The 12,260-nt window shown below is 44.9% G+C and overlaps 1 protein-coding gene across 1 annotated transcript in view; it reads right to left on the bottom strand.

Annotated features, from left to right (window-relative positions):
- Positions 1–7,015, bottom strand: part of TLL1 (tolloid like 1) — a gene marked incomplete at its 5' end in the record, with an annotated part of 139,947 nt that extends 132,932 nt beyond the window's left edge. The window contains one exon of the mRNA XM_082314947.1: positions 6,844–7,015. Coding sequence (XP_082171073.1) covers positions 6,844–7,000 — 157 coding nt within the window. The remainder of the gene's footprint in view (positions 1–6,843) is intronic.
- Between the last annotated feature and the right edge of the window lie 5,245 nt (positions 7,016–12,260).

Genomic DNA, 12,260 nt, shown 5'->3' with positions numbered 1-12,260 from the left:
TAGCAGTTATACTTGGAGGGAATAACTGCTAATTGTGAGCAAGAGAAGAATAAGTCAAAGGAAAAAGCAGAGAGAAGAGGACTAGGTGACTGGCCAGGCAGCACAGGGAAAAGCTGAAGAGCAAGTAGAAAATTCATTCAGTGGGAAAGGTGAATCCAGAAGCAAGGAAACTTGTCATAGGAATAATGAAAGAGGTGACAGGGAAAGAAGTAGAGGATGAGCAGCAGACACAAAGAATGAACATGCATTAAAACACATTAACAGATTAGCCATTTGCTCTTTCTTAGCCAAGAAAAATATCCTGAGAAGACAGAAATAAAAATACCCAAAGACTTCTCTAGTCACACCTTCAGTTGATATAGCTCTGAAGGGATGTAGCAGGGAGGTGGACAGAGGTCGTTTGTGGTCAAGAATGGGAGAATGAACTGCATTCAATAATGACTGGAACAAAGTAGATTAGACAGACCCTAGTGAGGCTGAGAAAAGTCTGAAAAACACTATGAAAGACTGTCCATCCTACTGAAAGCTTTGAAAGCCCAAAACTTAGTTTTGCCCTGGAATACTCTTAGAATCATCTTTCCTTCAGATATTTAAAAAAAAAAAAAAAAAAAAAAAAAAAGGAATGTTGTATAACAATAACATTTCTCATGGGTCTAAAGCTAGACCATAAAAACCTATTTCAGTTTAAAGACAAACACACATTGTCTAAACAAACAATAGAAATTTCTCCCCTTGTTTATTTTATTCACTGTTATAAAATTTAGAGTACTTTAATGCATCCAGGATGAAAAAAAAAAAAGGTCTGTTTTCCTCCACAAGGTCCCCTGTGCCTGTGAAAACCAGAAGTTGACTCTTCCATTTTACAACCCTTCTGTCAATACCATGCACCACAGACATGACCGTTTCTCTCCAAAAAGAAGTGAATGGAATTATGTCATAAGCCTATCAACCCTGTTTTCCAGAGGGGCAATAAGAATGACATAAGGCAGACATCCAGGTGTGGTGAATGTTTCCGAACTTGCCTGGGGGACCTGATTCCAAGCTCAATTAGATTTGTCAATTAGGCTTGTTTTGCAGTGACGTAATACTGCTCCTTGCAGGTCACTCGGACACACCGGAAATATATTCAGAAACAGATCCCTATGGAAAGTGGTCTGGACGTGAAACTGAGCCTTTGGTATGGAAGGATGTTCACAAAGTTAGAACGTCAAACTTATTCATTTCATACAGTTTTCCCAGAGTTTCACTATTGAATTAATCTTTTCAATGAAGCCAAGGAGAAAAAGAATTTTATGTTCACACAAATTTCTTTCAAAGTTGTTGAGATACCACATTAAAGGGCATCACAGATAAAGTAATGGTGGAGAATTCTGAAAAAGAAATATGACTTAAAAACTACATTTTTCAGTAGTCTGATTTACCCTATAAGTTTATCCACAGCAGGATGGAGGCCATTTGGGACTGACTATTCAGAAAAGCTTGTTTCTGTTTCAGCTGCCCACACTATGTGTTTACTAAATGAATAGTCACAGTTCTGACAATCTGGCAAGTGATATTAGCAGTACAACCTCTATATTAGTACAAACTGCACAATATATCTTTCAGAATTTACTACATGACTGAAATATAAAGATGAAAGATCTCAATTATCTAAATCATGCAACAGATTCAAAATGTATAATCAGACGTTTTAAGAATTTTCATATTACCAGACTGCACAATTAGCATGCTTACAGCTGAAAACACATGTCCCTGAATACAAGACACAAACTAAAAAAAACCATCCTAGCAGTATAGAAGGCTGCTGCTACAACATGAATAAACAAAAGTTAGATTGCAGTTACAGATGACACCGTATAATAAATATACTTTTACCATCAACATTTCATGTTCAGGTACTTTACAAATAAAATACATAACTAGGTTTCACACCTGAGTGAGGTGGGAAATACTAATATCCCTATTACGGACAATCCAAACTTTTTTTAATTATTATTTATAAAGGTGCAAAAAACCAAATGAGTTCCTTAGATTCTCACAGGAGTGAGAAATGGAGACAATGAGGAGGGTCTTTCTTACTTTTCTCTTATTCTCAAGCAAGCACACATACATACAGAATTTGTTCGTAGTCAAACAATAGCAAGCTAACCAACTTCCAAGTTATGAAGCTGTAAATCTAATTGTTTGTCTTTATTATTATTCTTTTGACATTTGTATCTGGCTTTACTGGAAAAAAAAAGAAAATCTTCTGTTCCAAGGCAAGCAAATCATGCATAATTTGAAAGAAAAAGAAAATCCCAATTTCCTAATTGTTTTGTGTAAAAAAAAAAAAAAAAAAAAATCAAAAAAAAACCAACCTAGTAATCCAAACTAACTACTCTGAGAATGTAAAACTTTCAATGAAGTTTTCCTTGGGAGAAGTTTCCTCAGTGCAAGACAGAATTTCTGGTGCAAAGAAGACCAAGGCCCACAACAGGGAAAAACAATAGACGAAGGAATTCAACTTCAAACCTATTCCCCGAAACTTTAAAATTTTTTTTAGGAAGTTAAATACCTCACAGAAGAAATGCTAAAAGAGACTTATCTGAGGACAGCCAGCTGTCAGGAAGCTGAAACAGTCCTCAGTGATGTGGATATGCAACAAAACTAAGACTTGTTGCCTAATCTTCCATGGTTCACAGTGTTTGAATTGGAAGATCACACCAGAGTATCTATGTCTCTTTTTTTTGTTTGTTTGTTTGTTTTGTTTTAAGGAAACAAAACAAAAGTCTTCAAAAAACTTTTAATATCAACAAGTATTACAGAATGGGAAATTCTTTTCCTACCCATCTCACTCTGTGTGGTTCTCAACAGACATCCTTAATACATTACCAGCTGTGGCAAGAATGGAAAAAAAAAAAAGAAACAAACAACTTTGGGAATCCACAGAAAATGTAGATGCATGCTGCCATCTGAAAACCTTGAGAGTGTCCATTTAAATCTAACTAGGCATTTTATTTTTTGGAGTAGTACCTGATTTATAGAAATGCTGATCTATGTTCTTAGATTTTTTAAAGCCTGACATTGCAATGAGTATGGCATTCCCAGTTTCACATCTTCTGGCAAATTAGATCTTGAAGACAAACTAAGAATGCCTTACACTTGAACCTCACAATGGTAAACACTGAGGGCAATATCCTGCAGAGAGACATGAGGAAATATCTGAGACATCAGAAGCACAGAAACTGTGTTACATCACATCCCGCTGTTATAGCATGCCAGGGTACTTGTTATAAGGAGAAGTAGCATGACCCAAAATTCATACATAGGTTAAAGGTCTGCAGACAAACACACAGGAAACCGCACAGCTCATCAAGTTCATCTGCGTAATGTCAATAGCTTCCTTACCACCACCCGTCTCCTCAACACCATCACAACATTTCCCCAGGCTCGTCTTTTCTCTGGAACCCTTGCTCCAGGGTTCCCAAGGTGCTGGCTTCACTGCTGAGACTGAACTTTGGGGTTGTTGCATAAAACAGCTGCTGGTTTAGATGCAATTGGAAACATCAGTTCCAGAAACAACTCCTAACCCTACTGTGCATCTGGCAGACTCCTCTTATCTGTAGATTTTTCACAAAGCTGGAAACTTTGTAAGAAAATGTACTTTTCAGTCTCTATAGCATCCTGCACTACAATATTTCTGGGAATTTCAAGTTCAAGGAACAGTGTGATTCTAAGCCCACTCTCTAAAACAATCCTTCCTGATGAAAATGTTGAAATACACACAGAATAGCCATAAATAATGTCTCAGAGGCTGTTTCGTTCTGTTTCTGGTAAACTTCTCCAGCTCTTGCACAAAAGGGAAAAAACAGGGAAAAAGGGACCTACCAAAAGAAGATTGATTCAACAGAGTTAGGACTACATCTATAAAGAGTTATCTATATAGAATTACAACTCTGTCTAACTATAGATCTGAGGCCTCGTGTACTTTGCTTTCTGTCACAAGATCACAAATGTTTTCTTATGTGCTCTACAGTATAAAAACTAAGCAGCAAGCACTACTGACTGGAGAAAAGTAGAATGCAAATAACTTTTAAAATACAGGTGAATCCATCCTGCATCAGCATCTTTGTGGGATCTTAGTTGTGGCTGTTTTCAAAGCATTTTATTTGCTTAGAAATTATGGTAGGTCAAATTATTCTAGCAGGGCTGTAAAATCTGCATGGAACTCACTGGAGTTTTTCAAGTATGTCACTAGGTAAAACCCTAAACTGACTTTGGGTATTCCCCCATTTGGTCAAGTTGCAGAAATTCACAATATCTGGGACCTAACTGTTACCAGCCTGAACAGTTAAAAAAAGAGCACTTTTACAGCCTCAGTTGTAGGCCCTTGAGATGCAGTAAAAGCAGGTGTTAATTATATCTAAGAGACAAAGTTTGCATACGCTGAACACAATCTCAGCAAGGATTATCTTGTTTTATCCTGTTATCTCATGCATAGAGTGACCACACAAATTTGAGCGTGAACAACTCACACCCCTGAGTGTGAAGCCTGGCTTTGTCCTTCTTTAGGGTCTCACTGTGGAAGAAGCCATTCTAATGGCAGATATCACTAAAATTACTCATGCAGGTCCAAAACCCACCCCAGACAGTGAGACTGCCCTAGCAAGAACACACACTTGGGTTATGCTGCTAAAAGAGGCTGAGCACCCGCTATCCCCATCACCTTTGATCAAGTATCAGTATTTCACGGGCTAAGACTAATGTAGTCTTTAAGCAAGGTTTAGCAGGAAAACTTTTTGGGAAATACTATTGGAGGATCAGTTTCACTAATACTTATAGAACTTTATAATTTTTGTTAAAAACAACTGGTACATGGTTCAAACCCAGTGTGCAGCAGTGACATACATTTTCATTTCTGAAGAAGTACTATACATTAAAAAAAATAATTACTGGGCTATTTACTGAACAGAAAACCTCAAAGTGATTGCTTTTAAGACTAACGGGAACTACATACAACTAACTCTTCATGCATCTACCTGTCTCTCATCACAGTAGTATCTAAGCAGCTTGTGAAGAAGCAGCAGCAAGAATTTCTATAAAATATTTAAATGGGCCAAACTTTCCAAGCAAAGGTTTCTTTCTCCAAACAAAACGATGGCAGAAAATTGTCAACACTGATCCTATTGCACAGTCTCTTACTGTTGTCTTTCTCTCATACATAATCTTAAAACACTAGCTGTCATGAATTATAATTTTTAATTACTCCCACTATGAAACAAGAAGTACTAAAAAAAAATCCCACAGCAAACTGAGAGTAAATACACATATTTTTTATTATACAAAATTATGCATATGAATCTTCCTAAACAATACCGAACCAGAAGAAAAGAGCTCAGGTTAACTATGACCACTCACTTACATATATTTATTTGTGAGTGCTAATTGGGAAAAAATACTATTTTGTTTGCAGTTGCTTCTGCTCTTTTTGAACTTGAGCCTTCCCCAGTTGTAAGCAAGTAAGACCTAACAATTCACACTTAGGAACAAAATATTTTTGTGATTAGAAAAACACAGTGTCTGCATATTTGGCATATATGTTCACCACATTCTCCTCAATAAATTAAACAAAACCACACAGACATAGTGAACACAACCTTTGGCTGAACTAGTTTTCAGAATATAAAATAACTAATTAATGCAAAGAAGGCTGCTGAAAAATTTGAGCACTTATTTAACAATAGAGCTGTTGGGAATGGACCACCGCTGTTGTTCATAACACAATTTGGGGGAAAAAAGCATCATTGAGATACACTTGTCTACTGAAATACCAGCAAACCCGGTTCCTGAGGTCAGCGAGAAGGTTGCTGATAACTTTAATGGATGAAGAGTTGTACCTGGTATTGAGGAGGCTGAAGTCCTACATAAGTAAGATAAACATTCTAGAAAAGGACTTATTTGCTCTGCAAGGCGAGAAGAGGCTGTAACTCTTCCTACACAGTTAAGAAAGGGGTCGGTCAGGCACAGAGCGAGTAGGGGGCACCGCACCGGCCCCACAGCACACGCTGTAAAAGACCAAACCGCACCACATACTAGTTGGGTTATAAGATAGGCACGCGTGGACTTGCAGGGCTCAAAACCCAGGAGTCAGTGAGCCCCCCGCTCCTTGCCCTCCCATGCCCTCCCCTCCACCCTCCTCTCCCGTTCGGGCTGTGCACTTAACATATACATATTCATAGGGCGGCCGGCGCCGAGGGCCCGCCCCGGGTCCGCCCCGGCCGGCCCCGGGAACGGGGGTGCCTGGCCGGGGGCGACAGGTTGAGATGGAGGAAGGCGAAAGGGAGTCCGCGGAAAGCGGCACCCGCTCCCGCCGCGGGGGCGGGCAGGGCCCCGGGAGGAGCCGCCACCCTCCGGCGCCGGCTGCGGGGCCCGGCCCGGCCGCTCCGCGCTCCCGGCTTCTGCTGCGGGGCACGGTCCCGCCTCGAAACCTTTGAGCCCCGACGAAATGCCCTCTGCAACTTCCACGTCCCCGGCGGCGTCGTGCCGGCCGCGGAGCCCTGAGGGGACGCCGCCGGGGACGCGGAGCGGAGGCGGTCGGTCCAGCCCTGCTCGCCGCCCAGCCCTCTCCCACCTAAGCCGGAGGCGGTAGCGAAGTGGGAAGTCCCAGAAAAGCAGGTCCCGGGTACCTTCCCCAGGTGAGAGAGCCGGGCGCAGGGCTCCGGCTCCGCTTGTCGCTGCTGCCCCGGGAGGGAGCAGGTGAGCCCGGGACTCCCCCCTCACGCACACCGCCGTCAATAAAGCCGAGAACAAAGTCACCATCTGGGGAGGGGGTGGGGAGCTGTATTAGACGTGGAAGTCACTTACCGGCTTTGCAAGGATCCTTATAATCTATCGCCTCAGCTTTATCCTCTTCAGTGAAATCGTAAGTGTAGTCATAATCAAGGCCAGAGCAGGAGGAAGGCTTCCCACAGACAGTCCACCCGGCCAGCCACAGTGCCATCCTCCAGCAAAGCATTTTCATCCTCCCTCGGGCAGAGAGGTGGTGGGCAGGGTGCAGATGAATTAGGCGGCCGGTTCAGCTGTCCACGCCGGCTTGGGAAAGGAGAGTAAGGGATGGAGGAACCACAGGGTTCTGGGGGATGGGGGGAGTTGGGGATTTTTTTTCCTTCTCCACCTGGAGGCTCTACCGAGAGACGGTGCTCCCTAGGTAGCCCCAGTCAGACGGGTGCAACACAGAGTGAGGAGCATGAGCGCCGCTGCCCCTCCTGCCCCAGCCCGCCACCTCGCCGGGGAGAAGTCGCTGGGTGTGTGGGTGGGCGCAGGGGGTGGACTCAGGCCGGGAGATCCTGTCTGTCAGGGCGTCCCCTCGCCTCTGTCAAACCCCAGCCAAACTTCCCGCGGAGGAGGAGGAGGAGGCGGCGGCGGCCGCTGCCCGCGTCCCGCTCCGCGCCCGGCCCGCGCCCCGCTGCGCGCCCGCCGACCCCGGTCCCGCTGCTGCTGCCAGAAGATGGATCCGTGCTGCACATCAGCAAACTACCACGGGGAGAGGGGGGAAGAGAAAGAAAGAAGGAAGGAAAGGGAGCGGGGGGGTGGGGTGCACTAGAACAAACCGCGGAGCCCTAGCGATGAGAGGCAGCAGCTATGCTGGAGGGAGCAGAGAAGTGTCAGAGCTTCCCCCCCCTCCGCACAAGCACTTACTCTAAGCTCTGTCTCTGGTCTCCCCCCCCCCCCCCTCCGTCCCCCTTTAACTTACGAAAACCTTACAGGCAACTAACACACAGTCGTCAGCATCCTGCTTACTTATTCATACAGTCAGGGTCAGGATCCGGGCTGCTTCTGATCTGCTCCCTTGATAGTCTTATGGAAACACACGCGCATTCACTATATGCCTCTATCTCCATATAGCTTTCTCTCTAGATGTGCATGGCATTTAAACAACAAAAGAATCGAGATCAGATAAAACAATGCACAGATCGACACCCGGCAGCCAAAAAAGCTCGAGAGAATGGGTGATGAGGAGGACGATGAGAAGAATTAACTGCAATTTAGGAGACGAGAAAATAAATCAGTGGCTGTGTATTTCTCCCTCTGCTGCGGCTGCTTTGCAGCGTTAGCCCCATGAGCTGACGGGTGGGGGTTAAGGAGCGAGGGGGAGGGGGAAAGAGAAAAGTTTAAGCGTCCATAGTTTGTTTAAAACAGAGGAAGGCAATATAAAAGGTCCATTGGTCTCCAGAAGTTCAGCCAAGCAGCTGGGAACCGGTTCCAAAATGAAAGTAAGAACAAACAAACAAACAGAAAAAAAAAATAATCACGGCAAACAAAAAGTAAAATTGCAGCAGCAGCGCTGAGATCTCGCAGTCGGGCTTTCCTGTTCTCACGTGGATCTCCAGGAAAGTGGTGGAGGTTTATTTTCCAAGCGAAGTTTCCGCGGGAGCCGCCGCCCCGCTCCGCGGTATCCTGCTTCGCCCCGCCGCGCTTCAGCGCCGAGGCGCCCCGAGCCGCTGCCGGCTGCGCGGGGCCGGGTTTTGTTTTAAAGCCCGAGAAGGGATCAGCGCGCAAAGCCTCATTTCAGCCGATCAACCTGGAGAGGGAGGGGGGAGGAGGGAGGAGGGGTGGAGATACGTGCTGCTGGAATAAAATAAGATCAAGCGGAAAAAAACCCCACATATATAGAGAGGTAGCTAAAGATCTCCCTCCCTCCCTGCCTGCCTCCTCCCCTCCCCCGAAACGGGCAGCTCCAATCCTGCAGAAACGCCTGAAACTGTTTCAGACCAAGGTGAGACTTTTCCGTAGCAAACTCTACTCCTCCTCCTTTTACGAGTTTCCATGGAAAAGGGCGGGGGGGGGGACGGGACGGGACGAGGGGTGGGTAGCGGGGAGTTTCTGCTGCTCCCATTTCGCCGGGGTGTCACATTTAACACGGACTTTTGAAAGGGCTGCCGCGAAGAAGTGGCTGCGTCTTTCTCTCACGTCCGAGCCCGCACAGGCTCGCTCTCCCCGCAGCACTTCCCGGCCGCCTTCCCCCTGTCGCAGGGGTGGAAATCCGGAGATAGTCCCTTCCCCCGGCTGTGCCAGGAGCGCAGGCAGAGCCGGCGGCGCGGCGCGCCCCTCACCGCTGCCTCGGGGCGCAGCGCCTCCCGGGCAGCCGCCCTGCGCGCCCCTTCCCTCCGCGGGCGCGGACCGCCCGCGCCGACCCAGGTGCCGCGGCGGGGCGGGGGGGGCTGGGGCGCGGCGAAGGCAGTTGCGCAAACTGCGGGTGGGCACAGCTTGCCGTCACCGCTGCCGAGGCTGAGCTGCTCCCAAAACCGGGGGGGAAAGGCGAGACGAAAACCGTCCTGCCTGCCCCAAGTCGCTCCGTCTGCCCCTGCCCTCCTGCGGGGGAAGGGTTACTGTTGCTATAGATAGGTACTCTCAGCAGTTCACACCGTTAAAACTGAAAAGGTCGGTTAAGACAGAGTTAATAACAGCTTAATAACAGAACATGTTCGTGAGTCTAGCACCCAGTAACGTCAGCGTCTTTGAAGCGTCCCTGTGTTGTGCTTCCTTATGTTTTTGGCATCCAGGTTGTGTCCACGTTACTCCCAACTCAATCTTGTTGCTCCAAAGTTGAAAGCCAAGGAATGAGTAGCTGCCACTGAAAGGCTGCAGCCTTCAGTAAGGAATAACCATTCTCTGTCCCAGCAGTTCAGTTTGCTGTGTGTCACAAGGCCTGCAAAAAGCACCGCACACCAGATCACAGAAAAGCCTGAGGAACTTGTGGCCTTTTCCTTTTCCCTCCTCCCCAAGGCAATTTCTGTGACCAACCACCCCAGACATTTGGAACGGACTCCAAGGAAGTTATCAGAGACCCTTCCCTGTCAGCCCATCAGAGCAGTGTCGAGGCTGATGACTACCTTCACTTGCACAGTGTCATGGTTTGGTGGGCTGTGTTTTGCTAAAGAAGCCCGTTTGATCCAATCAGAATTCTAGTTTCTGTTATATACGTCCACAAACGAAGTAGTTTATCCTACAGTGTCTCTAATTATATGCTTGTTTCACATATTGGACCTCCCTAACCTGGTTTTGTTATTCTGCTCGGTCTTGTTTCATATGTGCACACCTTTAGAAAGTTAATTTTCTTTCCCATGTCTACGCACCTCAACCCCAAAAAGAAACGACCTCTAACAAGCACACGTTTGTCAACAGAGCTTTAGAAACACCGACTTTGCCGATCGCTTTACGGCCCCAGAAGAGGAATGTACAACGTGCGATCCTTAACACGCCAGTCTCCCCAGCGAGGAGATTATTAGAGTCTCTCTCCAGCAGATTAACTCTCCCAGCAAGGTAGGCACTGACGTCACCCTCAGCCTCCAGCCGGCAATCTGCCCCCGACCTCAGCATCACCAGCACCAGCAGAGCAGCACCAACCGCTCGCAGCCTTGAGGACAGCTGGCCTTGCAGAGCCCTGACTAAGACGGGAAACAAACTCAGAAATGCTAGATGGGAATCAGGCAGAACTCTGGGCACATAAGTGCTGTAACAAATAAATGTGTGTATAGGTCAGGGTAAAAGCTGTTTTGTGCTTGTAATCCAGAGCAGCTACACATTAGAATTACTGTTTAAAATAAGTGTTGCAGCTCTGCAGAAACTATTCTACATTGCTTAGGTATTAATATTCCCATCAGTCAGATTAGCAAAAACCTTTCCTCATATTAAGAGATTTTTTTTCCTAGTAAGCAAACCAGTTGACTTTTTTTTTTAAATAAACTTTTACCCTAAGTAACCTGTTAAATATTCAATCTATCTTCTTTCATGATGAAAAATTTTGAAACATTTTAAGTACAAAATATTTTTTTCTTATCACACATTCATGTCTACCATTCCAAAAAGCTCACAAATCTGATAATCCATCTGACAACGCAGTCAATCAAAAATCCATCCTACAGCCGTTTCCAAAGAAACGAACACATAGCCAGGAAGACAGAATGCTTAAGCTGGAAGGAAACCAACCAAAGGAACATAACAACAGCAACAACAAAAACTCCAAGCATTTTCCCTTTTCCTTGAAATTTCCTGGTTTGGGGCTACGTTACAGGGACATAGATAATGGTAAATGCAGTTATGTTAAGTGGTTGTGGTTTTTTGGGTGTTTTTTTGTTTGTTTTTGTTTTTTTGTGTTTTTTTTTTGTTTTTTTTTTTAAATCCAGGAAGCTGGAGGTGTTTCTGCTCTTCCCACAGAAAAAAAAAAAAAAGAAAAAAAAAAAGAGAACTATGAAGAAAGGACGAGTATGTAAGAAAGACAAACACAATCACAGAACTAAAAAAACCACATCTGAAACATCGTTGCTCACACCTCCTCCTCATTCTTTGGCTATCTGTCTCCTGCTTAGGCCTCCATCTCATGTGGAGTTTTAGGTGGGTGGACACAATGGGCTTATTCACAAACATCAAGCTCAGCACATGCCTAAGGCTTTGAAGGCTGAAGACCATGGCTGGTCAGCTCCTTGGGACTGGGACTCGTGGGACTGTTAGGAGGCTAACACAGTGAAGTTCAGCAGGAGCTGGCTACCTTCCTGCCTTCATCTCCTGATAACCCCATTCCTTGTCTCTAAGGTACCTACAGCACTTCTGAAACAGCTGAAACTATGTTTAAGTAGTTCTCAATTGCCCAAATTGTTATTCTGTACGGAAATACTGAAGCTGAAAATGTATTGTGGCAAATTGACTGTCTGCAGTAATAGACAGACAGACATAGACACAATCACAAACACATACTGAGTGAATTATATAAACTAAAATTAAACTTTTGAAGTTAAAAATCAAGCACTCATGACCTTAACAGCAGTGAGCTCACCTGTGAAACCTTATTTCTCCATTCTCTCCCACATCTACTCATGTGTTATGAAAGTTGTTCATTGTATGTTCACATACATTGTTTTATTCTACAGATCTCTGTGCTTAATTAACAAGAAGCCCTTCAATGTTATGTTTTATGTTTTATTTTTGAAAGCATGTCCCATGCTTTATTCATTACACACTTATTCAGATCCTACTCTGCATACAGAGTTATTAATTTCCTCATGGGCTTTTTATGGAGCTTGTTCCTACAGTATTCCTGTGCTTCAAAAATATTAATTAGTTTAGTTTCATAATACACCCCTCAGATGAGGGGATATTGTGACGGGATATGAATATTACACATGGGAAACAGTTATAGATTGCCTGGTTTGATATCTTGTAGACCTGTCAGGACTTGGCACTATAGAAATCCTTATTTCTTCAAGGCCTGGTTCCCACTGGTT

This window comes from Platalea leucorodia (genome assembly GCF_965183815.1).
Source record: "Platalea leucorodia genome assembly, chromosome: 6".
NCBI classification, from domain to species: domain Eukaryota; kingdom Metazoa; phylum Chordata; class Aves; order Pelecaniformes; family Threskiornithidae; genus Platalea; species Platalea leucorodia.
The sequence above is the reverse complement of the archived record's forward strand: the minus strand, read 5'-3'. Positions and strand labels throughout refer to the sequence as shown.